Here is a 25041-nt window from a genome sequence, read left to right on the forward strand (position 1 = left end):
TGTGTTGTTTTGTGCCTAATTATTGTTTGTGGATATTTGCCGTCAGATCTGCGATTCTCAACGACCTCCTGACAGCTCGTTCAGTTCAGCAGCATCTCTCGTTATTTCTGTCGTGCGTTAAAGCTGATAACCGGCTGCTGATGGACAGAGGTGATAAAGACTTTACCGCCTGATCGCACGTCTTTGTGAAGCAGCACAAAACACAACAACAAGATTTCAGAAGAGACGAGCGATTTATCCACCGTGACAAATGACTCCACGTGGAAATCATTTTTATTTCTCTGTGTCTTTTTCGAGTAATGTCCTTTAAACACTTTTACAGATAAGCTTTGTGATATCTGAAGACGTTTTAGTCTACAGAGCAATGATTATCTGATTGCTTTGGACCGATATAATTACAGTGAATCAGTATTATTACACAGTAGGTCAGATGTGCGGAGGGACAGACATCACGACGGTCCGTTTCCATGAAGATGACCTCCAAAGTCCAGTCGACATCCCATTACTCGCTGCCGAATGGCGACTTTTATCCAGAGATAAATCATTCTGCAGCGGCCCAAGGACACGACTTTAACAAGATTTTGACACCTGGCTGAACACAGCGAGAGCGGCGGCGTCCTCTCTGTGTCGTCCTGCCTCGACACACCGACCTGATTCAATCACAACAGCCAGGAGGGGAAAAAACCCTCGGACACCGTCATAACGGGAGAAAACTGTCCGGTGAAGTGAGATCCGAACCCAAGCTCCCCTGCAGAGATCCGACACAAGAGAGCATCATGGGAAGAACCACGTCATCTCTGATCAGATCTAATCAGCAGGAAAAACCCTCCTGATCCTGTGTGCAGGACCTGTAGGCCAGCTGAAAAGGGGAGCTCTGATCTCAACACGACGACCCTGCTGAAGAAATAACACCTTCAAATTCATTCAAATGCAACGCCACTCGACTCCATGTTTTATCAACATAACGAGGAAATGTTGTTTATTAAAGTTTCTATCAAGTCTCAAAAATATTAAATACCGTCAGTAAAATGTTTCCTGTCAACAAATTAATTTCTTTTACAGCAAAATATCCGATCTTGCAGAACAATATCTGCTTGCAGCAACTTCGCCATGAATAACATGAAGTACATGAAGAAGTACTTCAGTAAAATGTCTGGACTAATATTTTCTTTTGTTGCATGCTCTCATAATGTATGACTTAATTACTCTGTTAAATTCATTTGATATTATACTTTTAGGTTGACTGTGTACCAACTGTCCAGGGACGACAGTCTTTTGGCTAATTCACATTTACATTCATGTTTTATTAATGTCCCTGCTCAGTTAAGCTGAATTATAATAAAATCACAGTTGACGTGAACTACAGATGCACCTTGCTAACCAAGCTAGCCAGCTCCACCCTCTCGTCCAAATATGGTCACATGATGTTCTTGTTGCTGACAGAACAGTTGTAAGACCTGACTTTCCTTTGGACTCTGCTGTTCAGCTGTTTATGGCGTCTAAACTATGAGAAATATGCGTTCGCTTCAACAAGTAGGCTTTGTGTGACCCTGTCTGCAGGTTTGTAACCCAGCAGCATTCAACCACTCGCAGCAGCTGTTGGGACGTGACGGACGTCAGCGGCTCGTACTTGACATCCGACGCGTATCAACTAAATGTTGGTGATGATACATAAAGATAAAGATTTTACAGCTGCGCTGACTAGAAAATGACTCTTGATTTGACAACAGATGCAATGACTTGTTGTGGTAGCGATTTATCATCCCGACGCCTGAACACAGCGAGCAGCGCATCAGTCAGAGCGACGAAGGTCTTTAGTCGAGTCTCACTTCAGACTGACACACTTATCCATCTTCATGTGTCAGACGGAGGAGGCAAATGTTTAAATATTCATCTTAAAGAGGCTGCAGGGTCCGACTTTGATCATAGGTGTCATTTACATTATGTTAGAAATGAAAATGTTTTGAGAAAGGTTTATGTGGGGTGGTGGCACAATGGATAAGACGCATGCCTTTGGTGTGAGAGACCCGGGTTCAATCCCCCACTGTGTCCCCGAGCAAGACACTTAACCCCTCGTTGCTCCAGAGGCGTGCGACCTCTGACACGTACAGCAATTGTAAGTCGCTTTGGATAAAAGCGTCAGCTAAATGAGTAAATGAATATGTGCACAATAAGAAAACATGCAATGCATTTTAAATATAGAAGAAACAAATGTGCATTGTCCAAAAAAAAGTAACTACCAATTATAAAATGACCCAAAAACGTGCAGCACCAGTCAGTATCTTTCAGCTTCTTGACACACTTTCTTGTTGGCCAGGTTTTTCCGTTCTCTCCCTGTGGACATGACAGAAGAGGAGTGAGGACTAAATCATGACTCAGCAGGGATATTACAGAGAAACAGATCTGAAAGCAGCACAGAATGACTGAGAGCTGCACTGATTCTCTTAGAGGTTTAGAGTCTGTCAGCTGCCGCCTGACTTTAGAGTTTCCCTTCACATAAATAAAGACCTTTCTACCATAAATTGGTGCTGAAGATTTCCTGAGAATGTAAAAAGTTTTCTGCGGGAGGGAAGCCAGATCACTCTTATATTTCACCACTGAAGATTTCTCTAAAATATCTGTGTCTCGTTCTCGTGACGCCTAATCTGGGCCCCTATGTCCCCTCCGCCTTTCAACACAATGTGACGGCCTGGCCCCAGACCTAGGATGTGGACTTGGATCTGGGGTGTCCTGCGCTTTGCCTGATCACCCTACGACTTGCTTCCAGGCAGCTATTAAACAATCTAGTAGTGTATAAAGGTCATTTCAAGGCGTTATGCTGTCAACATATTGTGCCATCGACTGTTAAACAGCACAGAGGGAATGTAGGCAGAAATGTTCTTTTGTCACTCTTAAACCGATTAAATCTCTCTCTGTCGCTGGAAAAGCCATCTAAAGGCTGGAGGAGAGGTCAGGAGGTCAACAAAATCATTAGGAATCATTCTCAGAGACGCATCAATATCCATAAAAAATGATCATGTGTAGAAAACATGACCTGAAGGTGGCGCTTAGAGAAACCTCATTAAGAAACATTATAGTAATTTCGATTTAAAATAACAGCTTCAAAATTATTTTGATCATGGCAGAGGCTGCGAAAAGAGAGAGAGGAAGAGAAAGTGACCAAATCTGATCCACCGTTAAAAAACACAAAAAATAAACAGAAATAACTAGAAATATTTATTTAAATCTCTAATGACATAACGACTGACTGAACGGCGGGGACGGCGGCCTGCTACTTCACGAGCTCTGGTTACATTGTGTTAGCCTTAACACTAGGGGTGTGACGAGATCTCGTGCCATGAGATTAAATTGTGAACAATCGGTCTCGCGAGACTCATTTGACATTTTTCACATGCCGTCAGTCAAGTCACACATAAATTTTCTCACGCAGTGAAATACAAATGTATAACTGACAAGAGCGAATCAAGCTCCGCCCAGCTGATGCCACACCGCGTACGCCCTGATAGTAACCAACTGCACCACTAGCGCTGTGAGTCCAGACAGCTGTGACGAGTGGTGACGTAGCTGGTCGAGTTTTGCAACGAACATCTAAAAACACTGAGAGTTAACGTGTTTGTGGATCTGTGCTGAGATTTCTGCCTGATCACAAGTGTTTCAGTTCCGTTCTCTTTCACGTGCAGCGTGCAGTCCCAACCTGCGTCGGTCAAACGGTCTGAAGGGGATAACGTTACTACCAGCGGATCAGGAACGTAACGCACAGCAGAGTAAAGGGCAGGTAGGCGTCTCATCAAATGGTGACGTTAGTCTGGTAACATTCTTATCTGGTAACAGAGATTCTGAACGTGCAGAAAGTTTTGAACATGAGCAGAAAAGCTGCTGAAACACAGGAGCTGTTAAAGTCCAGGAGTTTGTAACTGAATTAAAATTAAAATAGAATTTCTCATTGAGGTGAAAAGGAGCCACAGTCACATTTAAAGAGGTCACTTCCCCAAACAGAGACACAAAGAGGAGGGAAGACTGAATCGTGACTCAGCAGGGATGATGATAAATAAGTTGATCTACAGGAGAAACTGATCTGAGAGCAGCACTGACTTATTCTGGTAGAGTTGGGTTAAAGAAGCGTCACCTGCCACCTGAATTTTGTGTTTCTCTTTATATAAATAAAATAAACATTCATCAGAATGCAGGAAATAAAGTGTTTAACGCTCAAAATTTTCATATAATTCAGCTTAAAGATTTCTCGAATCTCGTCTCGTGGGTTAAGTGTCTCGCCACACCCCTACTAAACACGGTAGCCTTTAGGCGCTGGAAACATCATATGGAACATAGTTAGCTAGGCGACACAGCAGTGGCCAGCTGTCTCAAACTAAAATAATGGTAATAAAGTTCTTCTCTACACGGCTCTTGCTGTTTTTCTTCATGACGAGTCGAGGCGGAGCTGTCGCTGCACTTGTCAGCATGTTCTGCATGCTGGATTCCTGATACCTACGGTACTTTCTTACCTAGAATCGAGAGAAAAAGGTATCTTTTATGGAGAAAATTTATATTCAAACCAGTAACGAAGTGTTGGTTAAAATGACATTTGTCCTGATGGTGGCGCTAGAGGAAAGGTCAGGAAGTCACCTTCATGATGATGATGACTATTCCCCGAGTGAGAGATTCTGCAGCAGTGCTTTAATAAGAAGAATAACTCACTCTGGTCCAAAGACCGTCAAGTACATTTATTAAAAATACAGCTGCAAATCACAGAGAAGCAGAAGCGTGTCCTGATTAATCTTTCTGCTCCTCTCTGATGTTTTTTTCACTGCAATAATCAGCGTGAAGTCTTGTTTATGTGGTTTCATCTGCATCATCAGATCCCTGGGTACTCGACAACCTACATACCATACTGCGTTGTTTCCAGGGTCCTTTCTGTCAGCACAGCTTGAAATATTCATGCCAGTCTCTCACAGAAACCCCGTTCGGATGGGTTAAACATTACGAGGGTGGGGGGGGGATAAAATATTCACTCCTCTGTAAATTAACTCTGTCTTGAGCGATGAGCTCATTTACCTCCGCATTTTAACCATTAGGAAATTACAGCATATGGTAATCCTAATCCACATCCAGCAGGACAAACACTGAAGCCTCCTAAAGCCCCCGACATACTTGCTTTTTAACAATGCGTAGTCGTAGACAGGCAGTGTTCACAAACTTGCCCGCGTACTTTGCGTGTACCTGGAGGATTAAACGTGAATCCACTAGGGTGGCAGATCAGGACCGGATTATCTTCATTGACAACCTCTGAACTTGCACATTGTAAACAAACCAAACACGGCGACACTCGAGCAGGTTGTGACTTTAATGAGACGTCATAACGATCTTGGTAATTGCGGACAAGCTCCAGGAGTTTTACTCTAAACATCCCGCCTTAAATCTCCTTCTTTAAAGCCTGCTGCTGACCGCCTTCTTCTTCTTCTTTTGCGTTTAACACACGCCACCACCTGGCTGGTGTGTGGAGCAGGAGTTTTCTGCTGACCTGCTGGTCAGGTCGACATACTGGCCGCACGTTCATGTGCTGAACTGTCCCTCCCTGTCAACTCGGACGTGTAGCGTTAATTTCTGGGGACGTGCACAACCTGCGCTCCAAAGGAACGCATGGACGCCATCTTGCGGACGCGAACGTGTAGTTAAAAGCAAGTATATCGAGGGCCTAAAGGTGCGTTCCCATCAAAAGCGAATCCAGCGTTTTGGGCGGCTTGATTAAACACAAAGTCAACGCAAAGATGCAAATTCGCTCTGGGCGGCGCGAATGAGGTGTTTTGTTGCAACATTCGCTGGTTCGCGCAAGTTCAAATTTTTCAACTTGGGGCGAGAAATTCGCTTGACGCGATGTTGCGGTGAGATTGTCCAAACGTCACCGGCGGCCTCGGAGCGTTGTTTGGAGAGGACCAGGCGAGCGCCGTCATGACGATCCACTGGCCGACAGGGAGCTGCTAAAGAACGGGGACGTGCACGGGGGACACAAACACCCGAAGTCGGTCTGGATTCTGCTCTGACAGCTACGCCGTTTACCAGCTGGAGGAGCTCGGAGTTAAATGCTTTCATTAAATTAGCTTTTTACTTTAGTTTTTGGAATCACAACTTGATTTATCTTCACTCGCGCTTGTCGGCAGCTTCCGTTCACATCCGGTTCCACTGTTAGCGTCGGATGGCACCGGAGTTCTGCTGGACTGCTACTTCGTATTTATATAAAAACCGGACAAAGCTGGACGTCACTGGGAGAAAAGAAAGCGAGGAGGTTGAACTACCTGGTGTGTTCAGAAAACATGTCTGTAACTTTATTCCAGCTGTCATACTTTACTGTGAACAAGTTAGCATAGCGTATCCCTGATCGACCTGAACTCCATTCAGATAACACCTATTTTAAAAGTTGTCGTCCTGCTGACAGACCTGACAAAGTATGAATTCATATGTTTAACAAAACGGCATCATATTGTAGTTATTTCAGCATCAGTTTGATCCGTTTATTGCTATTTTGTGTTCATATAGCTGTAGTATCCGCGGCTGTGTTTATTCGCTTAAAACACGTGTGTGTTTGAACACTCAAATTGTCCAGCGGTCAAACTCGCGCGAGTAAAGCGAGGCGAATATTAAATTCGCTTTCAGTGTGAACGCAGCTTAAGGGGAACCCTGGAGAGTTGAAGGGGAGGCAAAGATACTGCGTGAGGTGAATTTGAATCAGAAATCTTCTTCTCAGAGTCCTAACTCAGCCAGATCAGATCACACAGACATGAAACACACGTTGAATAATTAATAATAATAATAATAATAATAATAATTAATAATAATAATCTTTATTTGTAGAGCACTTTTCAAAAACAAGTTACAAAGTGCTTTAACAAGTGTAAAGACAATAATACAAAAACAATACAAGATAAAAGCATGAAAACATTGAATTCAGTGTGACTTCCAGTTCCCGAGGATATCATCATCTGATGCCCGTCCAGAACAAACGTCCACAAATCAGCTTAGAAACCAGAGAAACAGAAGCTGCAGAACTTTCCTGAGGATCATCATGTTTTTAAGATCTTCAGTCTTTCAGTAATTCAGTGACAGAACAAGTTCACCTGGAACTCTTTCCCCTTTTTCCCTTTGGTGTTTTCTCTCTGTTGTTCTGGTTATCATGAGGGTATTTCCTGTTTCATAGTGCACCAGGTAAAACAGCAGATACAGAACCTCTGCAGATAAACTCGAGTGTGATTATCCTCTTGGATCGGTGCCCTGCAGTTTAAATCCTGCCTGACAGAGGGGCTTTGGTCTTAATGAGACCTTGGTAAAATTCACCACACCTGCTCGCTTCAAAGCTGCAAATCAATCTCAGCTGCAGAAAGCTCATTTCTGCAGCTGAGGAGGAGGCGGAGGACCGGGAGGGTTTAATCTCCTGTCGCAGATCCCCCGTCCTCGGCTCCTCTCCTTCTCAAAGGACTCGTCTTGAAAGTGAAGGACGGCCTCCTCCCGTCGGCTTTCATTAACTCTAAAGTGTTAAACTGAGCGCTTTGTGACGGTGTGACGCTGAGCGCGCAGCTTTGTCGCCGCCGCCTGTGACGACTCTGCCTTCAGATCAGACAGCGGGTTTTGGACTTTGAAGTTCCAGGAAGGCTGCCGTCCCCGTCTCGTTTAGCATGAGTCAGAACAGACTGAAGCTAAATGCTCTCGGGGTGGAGATCAGATCATGTTGTACAGACGCTCAGTGACGTTTCACAGCCCGAGGCAAAATCTGACTGTTGTTCCAGCTGCGCTCTTTGCCTGCAGGGATCTTCGTGTGATGCGACTCCATCTGATTGGCGGAGCTCATGGGATTTCCCCGGACAATCCCTGACACCGATTGGCACTTCACAAACATCTGTTGCAGCTGCACTAAATGAAACGTTTGTCTTCTGTCAGACAAAACACTGACATTATTGCTGCATTCATGTGCTCCTCGGATTGTCCCGAGTGTTGAGTTCATGTGCTTTCAAGTAGGAATCAACATGGACGCTACCACAAAGATGTGTTGGACTGTCGTCGTCATCCGAGTCAAAGCCACACGTTTGACTTGATGTAACAGCTCAGTGTGACGTACATGTTAAAATCTGTGGAGCAGAGAGGGAGAATGAAGTCTACTTTCAGAGTTACCACAGGGAACCGACCCTGTAAAGGCTTCTTCCACAGGACATTAACTGATGTGATTTAGTACGTGTCCAGTGCGGTGTGAGCGATCAGACTTCAGTTCGTGACGAATGTTTCTTGGCTTTTTTTAAAATCCTGAACAGGCCTCAGATTCCCCTGAAACATTTCAAGTGGCTGAGGGTTCATTCTGACTGTCTACGGGTCAGTTTTGGATCACGTTCAAAATGTTGGACTCGACTCTGATGTGCTCCTCCTGTTGACACAATGACCACGTCGGTTTCTGCGAGTGAAAAGTATTAAACACTACTATACTACTCCAAAAACAACAACAACAACAACCCACAGCTGTTGGACGGACGTGGAAAATGTCCCTGAGCAGCTCTCAAACTAAACTGTTTGATTGAAATACTGTCAGAGGTGGAAGAAGTATTCAGATCTTTTACATCAGTAAAAGTACTAACACCAGTGTGAAAATACTCTAAATACTACATGTACAAGTCCTGCATGCAAATTTTACTTCAGTAAAAGTATGCGTGTACTTAGTGGCAGTGTTTATCCACAGATCTGATGTTTCTGGATTAATATTCCCGCTCGCTTAATGTGGATGTTGCATTTTTCTGCTTTTACAGTATGCCCTGTTGGGTAGTTTAATCTGCAGCAATGCATCATGGTCAATAAGATCATCATGTGTTTGTAGCGTCGCTGTCCTGTCTGCAGCTTTGTGACGCTGCATTTTCCAGCTGATCCGAGGAGGATGTTCTCAGAGGATCTTCATCGTTTAAACCTGGGAGTCAGTGAGAACTGAAGAAGCCTCTTGGATTCCTGTTGGCCTTGATCCAACCCTTCTTGGATTCTTGTCATCACTCAGCTGCAGCGGGTTTGTTCCCGTCTCTCACGTCAGACGGCAGCCATGTTGGCTCTGAGCTTCCAGCCGCAGCAGCGTCGGGACACTTGGCAGGTTTCCTCAATGTTATTTTAACTTCCTCTGATTTGTTCTTTTCTCGTCTGCACCCCGCCGCCGCCTGCTGCTGCTGCGATGACCCAATTCCTGCACGAGGATCGATACAGTTTCATTTGATCAAACCCAGAGAATCAGAGGAAATGCAGGCAGAGCAGTCACAGAAGGAGAGAACCCAGAGGTGGTGGAGGAGCTCCTGCTGAATGTGACACCTTCAGTTTCCCTCCATCAGCGCCGTGCAAAAGGCCGCGGACTCAAAGACAGGGAAGCCCGTCTTCCTCAGGTCGGCTCCACCAGCTCAGGGACTTTTGGCGCCGGCAGCAAGGGAGACAGCTTTTTAATTGAAAAGAGAGTGCTGCCGTTTAAGAAACACTTCACGTTCTCCTCTCTCTGAACACATCACTCCCTCCCTGCCTCCTCCTCCTCCTGCTCTCCCTGGATCCTTTATGTCTTCCACTCTCCAACAGTCACGATCATTTTAAGATCACAACAGTGTTTCTCATTTTACTGTAAGTGTAAAATGTTCTCTTCTCTTCTGACACACAGATTCATCATTTCAGTCTAACCTGGAAACGAATAACGGAGTAAACTTTGGAGACATCCTTAGAGGAAAATTCTGCTTTATTTTAACCTTAGAAGTGGTTGTTTAAGGAAAAGTACTGCATTTAAAATGTTACTGAAGTAAAAGTATGCAAGTATAATCAGGAAAATGTACTAAAGGTAAAAGAAAATGTCCCCTGTGACTGTTTTACTGTTATACATTAGATTATTATTATTCGTCATGCATTATGTAAAGCAGGATGTTGCTGCTGTAGTTGTTGAGCTCATTTTAACTCTTTAGTATCAGAGTGCAGCTGAGGATTATTTTCCTTCTGGATCAATCTGCTGATTATTTTCTCCATTAATCAATTTTTTAAATTCTGAAAATAATGAGAAATGTTGTCACAGTTACACCAGAACCCAAAGTGACACCTTCTCAATGCTTTGTTTTGTCCGACCAACGGCACAAAGATCAACATTATTGCAAATAAATTCAAAGGAAAAGCAGCAAATCTTCACGTCTTTGGAACCATCAGATGTTTTTTCCTTGAAAAATGTCTCAAACCGTCAAAGTTGTTGTCGGTTAATATAAATGTCAATCTGATAATCGAGCTGTTCTTGTATAAAACGTCGGGGAGTTTAATTTATAACAAATCATATTTTTTAAACTCTCTAGTGTGTAACAATCTGACTTTGTAAAGATAAATGTAGTGAAGTAAAAAGTACAAGATCTCCCTCTGAGGTGGAGCAGGAGGAGGAAGTGGCGTGAAAAGTAAATACTCAAGTAAAGTACAAGTACTGCAAATTTGGACTTGAGTAAATGTACTTAATTACTGTCTGCCACTGCTCCGGGGAACGAGGACTCGTACAAAACGATGTGAGTCAGGTCGAGCCTCCTACAGTAAATAAGTTCAGAGTTTTATATGAAGGATTCCAAACACCCGTCTAGGAGTCAAAGTAAACACGAGAAGACGCCGTCTGTAACGCTGGCCACACACTAAAGGATAATTAGGCCAATGTTGGGTCCGATTCGCCCTCCTGACAACAACTCAACAGACACACAACCTCAGCAGCCAATGAGAGCGAGCTGAGCAGGTCTTGTGTCTCTGCTCTATAAAACGTATAAACCTGCTGATTCTCAGCCTCGAGTTCCTCCACAGCTTGATTCTCTTCTTTTTGTTTGGTCAACCAGCTGCACGTTTGTTTCTGTCTGAAGTCACGTTTGATCACGCGAGATTCTGTGAGATCTCAAGTCCCGGGATCGCAGATCGTTACTTAATCGTTATTAATATTGCATTTCTGTCAGATCGACATCGTTCTGTCGTCGTGTCCCATCGGTTAAGATTTGAAATCCCTCCATTGAGAGCAGTGATAACGGACATCGACGGTTCTTTACCTTCCTTCCTATAGAAAATTAATTACGCATTCACAATGTAGAGGATTTGTTTATGTATGGCAAATATTTTATTATTTTAAAAGACAAGAAAGAGCCGACTTCTGAGTCGCTGCCCTGCGGTCCTACCTGAGCAGGATGAGCTTCACCTTGGAGGCGGCGCTCTTAATGATGGCCGAGGCGTTCTGGTGACTCCGCCCATAAAGAACCTGGTTGTTAATCTAGCAGAAAGACAAGAGAGACAAACATTTACTGATGATGAACCTTAATTTAAATGAAACATACGATGGTCGATATATTCAAATTTCTAATGAAAACAACCGACAGAGGAAATGTATCTGGTTCTGGTACCACAGCGACTTGATGCGGATCCACCTGAATATTTACTGTGTGAATTAGCTGTTCACACTGTACATATCATCTTCCTAATGCTTGTTTGTGATTGGCTGTCACTGACAGTATCGTTCTGGTTGGTTGAAGTATTTATTGCAGATTTTTGTTCTTGCTCCAGCTACACAACAGACAGAAAAATACACATTAGATAAAAAATAGAAATGAAAAATACACTGTATAGTAGTATATTATATATACACTAAAATAAATATGATTGCACAGGACAAAAATATATAGTTAAATTAAACTTAATGACCTGATGTGACTACGTATTTATTTTTAATATATAATCTTACATGTTTTCTTTTATCCCTGTTAGTTGTTAACTATGTTTTGTATTATAGCGTTCTTGTTCTCTTTGTATATTAACTTCAACTTCTGCAAATAAACCTTTAAATTTGGTGAAGTGAGTCCCTACTGGCAGCTGGCTCAGAGGCGTTTAGTCACCGTGACACCTGCCTGCTGACATTTGGTATGAGAGTGAATGTGTTTTGATTTATTTTGACCTTTTGGATCACGAGGCTTTTTGATTGGTGTGTGTTGGTTTTGGCCGTCTGTGCTCTCTCTCTCTTCTGGTCGGCATGGAGATGGTGGGCGTGTCCTCCGGCACTCTTATGCTGCGTAACGGGCAACTCAGAGCTCAAAAATTTCCGACTTCCAAGTAGAAAAAGTATTTTTTGTGAACTCGGAGAAAAAAAATAAATCAGTAGCAGCTCCCTTGGAAGCACACGTTGTTAATGGTAAACCATAAACTAAAAGACAACAAAGTATATTTGCATGTATTTAATAAAAATAATACATCATCATGATTTAGTAAAAGCCTGTTCTGCAAGTAAAATTATCAAATAAATAATAAAGTAAATTTAACCAGCCCCGTTGAAAAAGCTTATGAGGAGTCGGCTGTTCACTTTAGTTTTAACACTGTTGTTCGCTAGACAAACTTATCAGCCCTGTTAAAATGGTAGTTAACGTGAATTACAGATGCACTTAGCTAAGCACGCTAGATAGCTCCGCACACAGCCGTTAGCTCCACCATCTCATCCAAATACAGTCACGTCCGGGCGCTTTTTGCTGAAATCTAATAGAGAGCCTAAGTCCCTCCCCTTCCGGTGGACGACCATGGGAACTTATTGTGGAAAAATACTGAACGGTAGTCAACGGCAAGGGACAACAAATATTTTGATCCCGTTTGAATTGTGCCCTGAATTACACATATTTTACAGTGTGACTCTTAATTTATTTATGTCTGGAGTGCCAGTCAGGTCTCTCTCCTGACATATAAGATACTAATGTTGTTGTTTTTTTAATCAAACGTCACAAAGGACCCATATATCAAAATATGGACCCCCCACGTTGAATGACACCAACAGTGTAATGAAAACCACAACTCAGGAGATTCTAAAGCACAATAAAAAAAAGCTTGTATTGGGATAATGATGTCAAGAAAGTCGCAGTTTGATCAAAAACAGCTGAGGTATGAGACTGTGAAAATACATAATTACAAAGACCCAAACCCAAACCTCGTGTATGTGATGTCGTAATTGTCAATGACTGAAGCCAACGTCAAAAAACTTACATGAGAGGATGATGTGATAAAAGGACCAGGAGTCGTCTTGACGGACAAAATTATATTTTAAATTGACAAACGTGTGTGATTCAGGGCTCAGTTCTAACAGGATAAAAAGATAAGTTCTCTCATATACATATTTTTCCACAAAATAAGGTCCCATGGGCGCTCAACAGCGCCGATCAAAGGAGTTTACTCTCAATACGTGTTGTCGGGGGTAAACTCAGCCCAGGGCTGTGTGAGAAGCACAACAAAGCAGGTAAATATGTCGAAAAGAAAGAAAGGGGGAAAAAGTGTGGTGCCGAAAAAATAAGAATTCCCTCATCTCATCGGCACAATAGTTTGCCAGTTGTCAGGCATTTTACTTGTTCTAGTACTCTTTTAACCTTTCTGCATCGCTAACTGGGTTTTCCCCGTCCTTACGAACCCTTTCGCACCAAACTCCAGATCACCCAGTTCACTCTGCCTGCCCGAAATCCACCAGACCAACCCCTGAAACACCAGCTTTGTTCTCCCGTCAGCCTCCAACAGAACCTCAGCCCGACTCACTCATCACTCACTCTGCCTCAGTCCAACCTTCCCTCTCTGCTCTGCTTTTGGGAAACCTGACATTTATATTAGTTATTGATTTTTACATGTTTTTGTTTTGGGTTTTTTTTGCTTAAAGAGTCAGTGTGTAAGTTTTAGTGGCATCTAGTGGTGAGGGTTGTGAATTGCAACAAACGGCTCACTGTGCATTCACGTGCTCCTCGGATAAAATAAGTACTTTATAATAAATGTACTAATTCTTGTGAAAAATTCTCATCTAAAAAACCTAACTTTGTACTTTTTCTCCATGAGATTGTACATTATATCTATTTAATTTCTAAATCCAACAACAAAAAGGCTGAAAACTGAAAACATATGGTTCTCTTTTAATATCTTTATATTATATAATCTACCCTTGACAAAGTTTTTATTATTTGTGTCTTCTTATATGTTTGTATAGTGTTCTGTTTACTTCTTTATGTCCCATGTTCACTTTATTCCTATAAAGATTCTGATTATTCCGACACAACATAAATGCACCATCAGTCACCGCTCACCCCTCCCTTTGCAAGTGAGCAGGAGACGCTCTGTCGGCGCTGAGCTAAATAACACGTGTGGTCGTCCATTTGTCCAAATTTATCTTCTTTTCTTACTTCTAATAAACCAGACGACGACTACTACTACTATGTTACTACTTGTTGTTCTTTTTCTTCGTACGTATCCACTGTAGTAGGGCTGGGCCATAAAACAAGAATGATAATTTCCCAATATAATTTTCCTCAATATCAATATAATAAATGTTTAATATATCGTCAGATATTTGGTTTAATTCATTTGAATCACGCACTTCATTTTTCTATTAAAATATTTATTTTGTTGAGGAAAAGGGACTGAAAAAAGATTTACTAATTTGTTAATTTTTTTTTTTATCACAATAGTTCTGAATGTTCTCCCTCATATTTGTGAAGTGATCCACTGTTTAGCATCAAGTGTTGTATCGTCCAGCCATACACTGTAGTGATGAATCATACTTCGTAGAGCAGTTTTCCATTCTGGGCTACTGTAGAAACATGGCGGCACAACATGTAAGAGGAGTTTGTAGATAGAAATGACTCTATAGGTAATAAAAATATAACGGTTCATTATGTAATATTGCATTTCTGTCAGTAGATCCTCCTGAATATCACACACTAACCTTTACCATCACAACTACAAACCTAAACCCTAAAACCAAGTCTTGATCCTCAAACAGGACTTTAAACTTGTGGGGTTCCAGCATTTGCATCCATACAAAGCTGTTGGACCCCACAAGTAAACAAGCCCACGCATGCACACACACATTTAACTGAGACGGGCATTAATTGAAAGGTCAATGAGCTGTAAGGCCATAAACTAGCGAGTTAGAAGCTACCAGCACTTTCAAATGTTAAATCAATATCTCATCTATAACACACACACACACATCCTCAGGATAAAATAGTTAAAAACCATTTTATGTTTCTATTGTCTTTCTTGCTTTACTGCCAAGTAGCTTCACACATACAAGGACTTTGCTTTGCCTGACAAACATAAATAAATATAAACATATGAGATCAACAAGATATGCAAAACATTAAAGATCAATGAAGGCTGTGTGTCTTTCTTTCACTGTACAAGTCAGCTACAAGATGAAAATGTTCTATTATATTATGTTATATTATACATGAACCTGATGTTTTTTTATATATATTTTGCAGTAATGTTTCTTTCATCTATGCAAATGGTTTTTCGGTGTGAGTGTTAAAACGTCTGTGTTTTAGTGTGCGTGGTGTAATTGTCCAGGCTGTCCTCGGCTGAACATCCATTTTTCATGGAGTCTCTGACACTGCTGTAATGAGGAGGAGGGGGCGAGCGAGAGGGCGAGAGAGAGAGAGAGGAGATCAGTGTTTCTCTGTTTAATATTTATATGAGTTGGAAAGCTGTGCAAAATGCAGGGAGACTAACACATGACTGAAACATCGTGTTGTTTTAGGACTTTGTGTTCAAGAACATTCAGTAAGAATTTTTTTAAAAAGCCACTAGAGCTGCAAAGATTAGTCGATTAATCGTTAGTGCTAGTAGCTATTTTGATAATAGATTAGTCATTTTTTTAATAAAAGAAAAAACATCCAAATTCTCTGATTCCAGCTTCTCAAATGTGAATATTTTCTGGTGTCTTTGCTCCTCTGTGACAGTAAACTGAACGTATTTGGAAGAAGACGTTTGAGGACGTCACCTCGGGCTTTGGGAAACACTGATCACCATTTTTCACCATTTTCTGGACCTGACAATCCATTAATCGAGAAAATAATCGTTAGCTGCCATTATTATTCAAATGAGAGCCTACAGCCCGAGCTAAACGCTAATGTTAGCATTCTAATAACATATGATGCTAGTATACAGACAATGCCAATGCTAACATGCTAATGCTCAGCAGGTGTGATCTTTGCCATTTGACCATATTAGTTTGCCGTGTTGGCATGCTAACATTAGCTAACTAGCAGTCCGAGCTTAGCAACTTAGCATGCTAATGTCTGCTAATTAGCAGTAAACGCAGTGTACAGCTGGGGCTGATGGGAATGATGAACACCTCAACGTGTTGACCTGATGGTGGCGCTAGAGGAAGAGTCAGAGGATCACCGGAGTTATTACACTTTATATTGAGGGCAACATGAAGGTGAGAGCAGAGCGTCGCCACACAACCAAAGTACTTATATAGGCAAGTCCCGCCCCTCGGCAGCCATCTTTGTAACGCCTCCAGGTATCTGGGACTAACGAGATCAGGTCTCTCTCTAAATGAACGGGCAGAGAGCCAGAACGGCACCTGAGGACCTACACGTAGAGAATCAGCAGGATAATCTGAAACAGTTTGATGACTTTGGCCCGGAATAAGGTTTAAAAAGTGTTTTTCCCCCGCAGGTTATATATGCACAAGCTTTCACCTCACCACCTTCATCTATCCAGAGCGCCGGCGACACGACGCCATGCTATGCTAACTGAGGTTATGGATACAGTCAGCATGTACCGTGGAAGGCGCTCCTGTGTTTTTCTAACACACTACAAGTACTGCCTATCACATCTGAAGCCTTTCCACGTAGTATCCTTGGCTCCTCGCCGCCACCGCAACATCTGAAACTGACGTCAGTGGAGCCACACGATTGGCTGAATATGTTCCCCTGCTCGGCTGTTAAAAAGCAGCGACGTTAGCTTGCCGCCAGGTAGAGACGGACTGAACAAAACAGAATCCGCACGCTGTTCAGCAAGCAGAGATCAAACCTCGTTAAAGCAGCTGAGCTCAGGTCAGCGTGCAGACTCGCAGATGCGACCATTAAATTCAGAGATAGCCACGGCCAGCTGACCAGAAGTCAGTCCTGTAAATAACCTTTATGTGACTCGATTTTAATAACGTGGTCTCACCTCCAGCAGCTCATCTCCGACCCGGATGCGTCCGTCTCGAGCGGCCGGCCCACCGGCATGGAGTCCCACCACGAAGATGCTGAGGCGGGAACGATCCCGGTTTCCCGCCAGGCTGAGACCCAGACCCTGCCGCTCCTTGTCCAGCTCCACGCACAGCAGCTCCCCCTGCAGGTCTCCATAACGCTCACACCAACGCTCTGCAGGGCGAGGAAGAGGGGGAGGAAGGTTAACAGAGAGCTGAAGAGAAACCATAACTGACCGGTTCTGATCCAGAACTAAGAAAAACACATTAAAATCTACATTGACATTTTTAATAAATCAAATAACGAAAAAAATCCAGTTCATTAACAAAAAAATTATCGGTACATTTAATTTTTTAACGGACTTTCCCATAAACCCACAGACAGGTTAAATGTTGCTGGATCCATTTAGCAAACAGCTAATCCAGAGGGCTAAGTTACAGACATGAGCGAATGAATGATTTGTGTAAAACTAAAAGCTTTAGGGACACAACTATGACAACGACGCATTCAGGTCATATCGGACTTATTGCGATTACTAGTTTCAGACCTGTGTTCTTCTCCAAAGATGTCCAGGGTTTTACATTTATTTACTTATCCGTCCTTTCTTTTCTGCAGCGATGGCATACATCATAATACAAATAATATTTATAGATTTATGCAAACACGTCTAAATCCAGGAGCCTTGAAAGTCAACAATAAGATCTTAAAATATGTACTAAAACATTCTGGGAGCCAATGAAAGGAGGCTGAGGAATAAGATAGCTCTGACATAAAGTTATATCGTCAGTCACACAAAAGAACTCTAATCACACAACACTTGTAAATTGTTAATGTGGAACCTTTCTAGCTCTACCGTGTGACTTTAAGACCCAGGTTAAAAAATACCCGAATTTCCCTTTAAGGAGAGAGGAGGTGAGGAGGAGAAAAAGAAAATGCATGAGGTAATAACAGGAGGAGGGAGGAGAAAACAGAAATGCAAAACACAAAGGGAAATGAGAGGAGGCGGAAACAGGGGAGAGAAGAGGACGAGGGAAGAGAGAGTAGTGGTGAGGAGGTAAGGAGGGAAGGGAAGGGGGAGAGGAGACAGAGGTGAAGGAGAGGAGGTGAGGAGAAAGGAAAGAAAGGAAGACGCTTAACAGTCCGTGACATAAACACCAAACAGAAACGTGAGCGAAATCTAAAACGGACGGAGGATTCGACTGTCTGAGAGCTCGACCAGTAAAAGTAAAGAACAATAAAGAGGAATGTTTGGATTGAGAGATCACATGGCTCCTGACCTTTTCCTGAAACAAAAAGCCGAAGACGAGGCGACTCCTCTTTGTTCCTGGACAGCTGCTGCTCTGCTGCAGATATGAAGGGTTTTGTAAGTGACGGCTGTGATGTGAAGCGTTCACACGCTCTGGGATTTAAAAGGTCACTGCAGCTATCTGAACAGCCAGCGTTCACACGGGGGACGGGAGAATCCTGCTTCTGTCCGAACCACAGAGACTCGACGGTCCCGGTCACGGCGTACACTGAGGCACGGTCTCCACTTCACATCAAACTTGCCAACCTTGAGATCAGGAGACGGGCATGTGATCCTCTCCTGCATCACGTGCAGCTGGTGTTAAGGGTTTGGTATCATTTCAGTTTGATCAGTTCCGATTCTACTTATTGAATGTCAGCGCTCGGTGACCGTCCTCCTCTTCCTCCTCGCTCCTCCTCCCCTTCATGTCTCTAAAGTGAAAGGAGTCTCTGTCCTAGAGCGGCGTCTCTGGGACTCGTCTCATCTGGAGCCATCGTTGGTTTCCCTGCTGTATAAAAGGTGAACGTCGGCTCACCTGTGTTTTGTACCCGAGACGTCGCTGCTGTTGGCGTCAGCTGGATCTGGGAGAGCGCGACACGTTGAACACGGTGAATGCAGTTTGTTAGTGAAGCTAAGACGAACTTTGGAGCGTTTGCTGCGGGCCGCCACGGTCCAGGACCGGAACCAGCAGGACCCTCGTCTTCATGCTTTGTTTTTTTTTTTATGTAAAGTATTTTTATTGTATTTAAAGGATCATAGACATCACAAGTGAAAATTCAACCCTTTAACACTCCCCTACATATAAGCAGTAGGGGTTGTGCAGTATCTCATTGTGCAAGGCTTTACATTGTGGGAATGCAGCCAACAGGGTTGTTCAATCAAAACCGGCATTGGAAGAAGGAGTCGATGTGCTACTATATGTGTAACTGTCTAATGTACACGACAGCATGTGTTGTGTTACAATATGTGTGAGAGATGCTTCATTTCTGTATTTTGTGTTGTCTTGCAAAGCTGCAGAACGGACAGAGTCCAAAACAAATTTCCCTTCGGGGACAATAAATCATCTTATATATAATCTTATCTTATAGCCAAACCAGAAAGTTTAAAAAAATAAATAAAAGGCAAAAAAAATTATACATAAAAAACTAATTACTTCAAAAAAAGATAATAATAATAAATTTTATTTATAATGCACTTTACATTTCAGGGAAATCTCAAAGTGCTACAACAACAAGGGGTTAAAAACAGTTCCAGAAAATAACAATCGCAATAAAACACCGTAACAAAAAATTTAAAACCATGACTGTTAAAAGGCCTTTTGAAATAAAAAAGTCTTTAGGCCCTTCTTAAAAACCTCCAGAGTTTGTGGGGCCCTTAGGGGCTCTGGGAGGGCATTCCAGAGCCGTGGGGCGACTGCCTGGAAGGCCCTGTCTCCCAGATATAAATATTTAACAAGAAATTAAAAAGTACTCAGACAAAAGGTTCGTATAGTTAGATGTATCCATGGTAATCTAACAGCACATAAAGCACTAAGACCGGAAAACATGACCCGAAATCTCAGTCCATGCCAGACCGCAGAGACAACGAGAGTACGGGCCCCATCATCTCCAATATGTTCCAGAAAGGGGTCCCAAACATGGAAAAAACTTGTATTGTTTTCCCTTGATTATAATATCCATTTCTTTACAAACTTTGGTCCAAAAGTCACTAACAACAGGGCATCCAAAAAGTGAGTACAGTGAGAGTATGTACAGTTGTTACAGTACTTTAAGAGCAGAGGATTAAACTTAGTACGTTTTACAGGAGAAATCTGAAGCCTTAGTGTATGACCCTAAACTGCAGTTCTCAAGCTTTGTTGGAAAAAAGTCAACCTGTGGAGTTCGACCAGACGCTGTCCTACTCATTGTCAGGGACAGAAAAATGGAAAATCTCCCAGGAAAACTGAGAAAGTTGGCAAGTATGCTTCACATATTTTTATAACTAAGGGGGCTTTCACTTTCACCTGAAAGGGTCCGAACCGAAGCTCGTGCTTTGATACATCTGGTTAGTTTTGGTTTGGTTTCACGCTGCAATTCTGCGACTGCACTGAAGAACTTTACACGACAGACGTGTTTGATGAGCTGTCACGGGAGATTTATAATTGTGTCCTTATTATCGTGCATTTGTTTGTTTCCGGTTTACACGTGAAACTTCCCGTAAATAGTCTGAAAGTCCGAACCATCCTAAATAAATGCTTTCACACTAGAAACGAACCGAACCGTGGTTCAGTTTGATCCGGACCAAGACTACCTCTTTATGTCGGACCAAATTTAGTCCGTTTGGTGTGGACCGTGGTCCGTGGGAGGTTTCACACCTGCAATTTTGGTTCGGACCAAACGAGGCAGGTGTGAAAGCCCCCTAAATTGCCAGCGGCAGAAATCACTGCTGGGAGCAAAAACAAAGATTCACTCCTTCACGGCCAGATGAACGAAGGAACATGATAATACAAAAATGATTTAGTGCTCAGGTGATGTTCAAAAACTAAACACCAGTAGGGGGTCGGCGCCATCGTGTCTGCAGACAGAGAATCCACCTGAATGATGTACAAGCGATGACTAACTATGTTGTCCACATTACTTGTAATCACTACATGCTCCTACAGATTTTAGCATTTCATTTGGCACCATGTTAACATCAAGTGAACAGTCTAATACAGATAATTTCAGTGAAGCAATAAGAGGAGGAGGAGGAGATGTCATTTGAGGTGAGATAATGAAGATACAGAACGAGATAATAATAGAACGACTGAGTGAGACGGGGAGGAGATAACACACACAGAGTTGTTGGTTCATTGTGTTTTCAGGCAGGATGCGTCATTAACTCTCTCAGTAGCTGTTAAACACCATCTGCCTCTGGCTGCAGATCTTGTATGAATTACACCGACTGCTGTGCCTACTGAGATTAAAGTAACCCCTCGAGACCGAACCAGACAGGAAATGTGCTGCAAAACAAAAAACAGGCGCTAAACAAGGCTAAAAAGCTCCAGAGCTGCAGATACGGATTCTCACTAAATGCGCCACGATGCACAAATTTTGACACGGTATGCCTGAATTCTGTCTGTGCTTTCAGGATTAACGGTTTAAGATTCTGAGTGATATTTTCCCCTCTCTTGTAGAAGTTCACAGAAACCAAAACGTTCAGAGAGACGTTGAGATTTTAAGACCTGAGAACTAGTGAATAAGTTCCAACTTCCATGCACAAGCAGCAAAACCAAACCAACATCACAGCATTTCCACACACTCCTTTTTAAATGGGTGCTTATTGGGTCTGCGATTCACAGGAAATATGCAGATTTCACATTTGTACACATGATGCATGTTGAATATGAAAAAAAAAAAAAAGAACCACTGGCTCGTTAGCAGCTGATGTAGCAGCAGTACGAAACAAACGAGGAGTCAGAGACAAACTTTAATAAGCTGAGGACACGACCTTCAGAAAGGATCTCATCAATCCAAGAGATTCATGAGGGAAATGTTTCAACGTAAGGAGGAAACCACAGCGACTGTGTTTCCAGTCAGTCTGAAGAGAAAAGAAATGTCCACGGTGTGTGTGTGTGTGTGAAACGGTATGAAAGCCTCAGGTACAAAATCATCATCCAAAGTGAAGAGACCAGCTGGTGTGCAGTCTAAAATCTGTCCTCAGTAGGTGAAGACAGATGTCTCACCGATTCATTACATTTCACCTGCTGAAGTTTAATCAATATGCAAAGAAGGGGAAAATGTTTGTGTATATATTTTGCAGGAACGAAAACTGTACGTTCTGTCTCGTTCTCACAGGGTTCCACGTACAGATTATATTTAGTTTTCATGCTTCTTAAAAGAACATGTTGGATTCAGTTGGTCAACGTATATTCAATATACAACACAAGGTTGTGCAAGAAAAGGAATGTTTCAGTCCCTTCATGCTGCACACACAGAACACATAAATAAATGTGTATTAAAATAGGCTAACGTAAATAAAACTGGACGAGGATGCTGATGGGGCAGGTCTCTGTAAAGGCACAACAGCCTCTGAGTTTCATTTAGTCCAAGCTGGGCTCCTACGCCGGCTCTCTTTCCTCTCCCCTGGGACGCCGCGGTACCTGGTCCGGTTAATCTGTCTCAAGGTCCGCTGCTCTGTAATTCAAACCCCGGCTGTGACTGTACTTCTGTCAGACGTAAAATGTGTTTCAGCGATAAAGCCGGAAACAAACGGAGCGGAGGTCGAAGGAGCTGCAGGCTGCTGCTGGTGGTGTTTCGGGTTGGATCATCATCTTACATCTTTGTAGTAAATATTCGGGTTTCCATCCAAATTTAGCGCAAAGTTCCAGAAAATCCTGAAAAGCAAAGCTTGACTTGCTGCTTGTTTCCATGCAGCTGCTTCTTCTAAACCTCTGGAAACTCTGGAGTTTCTCCACTCAGGTTCTTTTATGTGCAAATGAAAAATGCATATAAAAACAGGCGAATGGAAACTTTCTTTATGAGCAACATTCACCTTCAGCTGACTCACATCATTCAGACAGAACGGACAGGGAAGCTGGAGAAACGATCTCATAACATCATTAAACAGGTTAACTGATCAAACCGTACACAGTTACATCTTTGGTTTTCAAGCACAGGAACACAAAAATGACAAGGGGCTATACAATCACTGGCCACTTTATTAGGCAAACACTTGTCTTTCTGTGAATTTTATTCAAGTCTTCTGCAGAAGGAACACTGGGACACATACAGTATCATCCGAGTGAGCTGCAGTGTAACAGCACATGCAGCTTTTATCTTTTATCTCAGGGTACTATATCAGAGGAACATGGTGTCTTCCAGTGTTCCCTAGGGGACACTCAATCTGGATCTATAGACAGACACCCATGTCCAAGGTACATGTGGCGAACCACTTAAAGTCATGACCCCTCTGGACATCTGCTAAAGCATCACAGACATTTACCTTCCATTGACCCCATACACCAAGAGGCTGGAGGCCCCTAGTGAGATTAGTTTCATGGCAGTGTTTTAAGGATCGTTCTCATGAAATTCCCACTACATTACACGCTGCTAGTACCAGGTTGGACCCCCTTTTTCCTTCAGAAAACTGCCTTAATCCTTCCTGGCATACTTTCAACAAAGTGTTGGAAACCTTCCTCAGAGACTTTGGTCCATATTGACGTGACAGCATCACACAGTTTATGCAGATTTGTCGGCTGCACATCTACGATGCACCTCATCCCAAAGGGGCTCTACTGGACTGAGATCTGGTGACGGGGAACGTTTTTTCTTCTTCTATTGTCCGTGTTGGTGAGCCTGTGTGAATCGTAGCCTCGGTTTCCTGTTCTTAGCTGACAGGAGGGGCACCCGGTGTGGCCTTCTGCTGGTTCCACGTGTTGTGCGTTCAGAGATGGTGTTCTGCACACCTCGGTTGTAACGAGTGCTTATTTGAGTTGCTGTTGCCTTTCTGTCATCTCCAACCAGTCTGCCCGTTCTCCTCCGACCTCTGACGTCATCATGGCATTTTTCAGACCACTCTCTGTAAACCCTAGAGATGGCTGTGCGTGAAAATCCCACTAGATCAGCAGTTTCTTTCCAGACCGGCCCGTCTGGCACCAACAACCATGCCACGTTCAAAGTCTCTTAAATCCCCTTTCTTCCCCATCTGATGCTCAGTTTGAATTGTCTTAACGCTAGAAGCCACTAAAAACTAAATAAAACCCCATTAAAGTACCTGCTTTTTTCCTGCATAAAGTATCTCAATTAGTCAGACAAAGGATCGCCTGTAGTGCAACAAATTCAGCAAATGTCCATTTCTGCGGCACTTTACGTGGAGACGTGGACAGTGAGCGTGTGTGAGAGTACTTCTCCATCAGAAACCAACAGATCAGATCAATAATTTAAAAATAATTTTAGAACTTTATAGTTTTGAATCGGGACCTTCAGTATTTGGAGCTTGTGAAAAATAAGATGCGTCAGATTCAGGCTGTTATTTCATTGTGTAATAAACATATTTAAGCAACTATGGGATCAGACTGTCAGCAGATAATCAATAATTATAGATCAGGATTGGGACATTTGATGTTAACACAGTTGCTGTTGGGAATATAAATAAAGCACAATATGGTCTGATGATGTACAAGGCGCCGTGGTACACCGCACAACAAATCAAAACATATGCTGTGGGTGTCAGAGTATAAATCCAGCTTTAATTAAACAGCCGCTCTGCAGAGACACGACTCCATGTTATACTGACGGAGTGAGATCTGTGGAAACAGCAGGTAAACATGGAAGAGATCTTGAGTTTGTATCAGCAGGAGATTAAAAAGGGAAAACTAGAAACAAAGTCTGGTTCAATAGAGAGCCTAAGCCCCTCCCCTTCCGGGTCGACCACCAGGGGACTTTAATTAGGATAAAAATAAGTTCGGTAGTCGACGGCAAGGGACAACAAAATTTTTGATCCCGTTTGAATTGTGCCCCAAATTAAACACATGATGATGGTCAATTTAAAATATACATTTAAAAGTCAAGAGAGTCCGAGTCTGATGTAAAGCTGGCGAGGTACAAGACATGAAAATACATAAGTACACAGACCACGAACCCAAAAGTCGCGTATGTGACGTCGTAACTTTTCGTCGTTGGATTAAACACATCAGGTAAAGGACAGCGGCCCATTGGTCCTTTTCTATCCACCGGGATATACAGGGTCCTGAAGGGGTGAAGGAGAGCCGTGGCCCCTGCCAGGCAGAGGAGGAGGAGAGGAAGGACG

General features: G+C 42.8%; 1 protein-coding gene across 5 annotated transcripts in view; it reads right to left on the reverse strand.

Moving 5' to 3' along the window:
- patj (PATJ crumbs cell polarity complex component) overlaps positions 1 to 25041 on the reverse strand; it is a 202823-nt gene that overhangs the window by 25685 nt on the left and 152097 nt on the right. For all 5 annotated transcript variants that reach the window (XM_038698650.1, XM_038698651.1, XM_038698647.1 and 2 more), the window contains 2 exons: positions 16966 to 17162; positions 11172 to 11263 (listed from right to left, as the gene is read on the reverse strand). In XM_038698650.1, coding sequence (XP_038554578.1) covers positions 11172 to 11263; positions 16966 to 17162 — 289 coding nt within the window. The remainder of the gene's footprint in view (positions 1 to 11171; positions 11264 to 16965; positions 17163 to 25041) is intronic.

The sequence above is a fragment of the Micropterus salmoides genome, unplaced genomic scaffold, assembly GCF_014851395.1.
Source record: "Micropterus salmoides isolate LMB-PRFRI ecotype aquatic unplaced genomic scaffold, ASM1485139v1 Ms_hic_scaffold_5, whole genome shotgun sequence".
Lineage (NCBI taxonomy): Eukaryota > Metazoa > Chordata > Actinopteri > Centrarchiformes > Centrarchidae > Micropterus > Micropterus salmoides.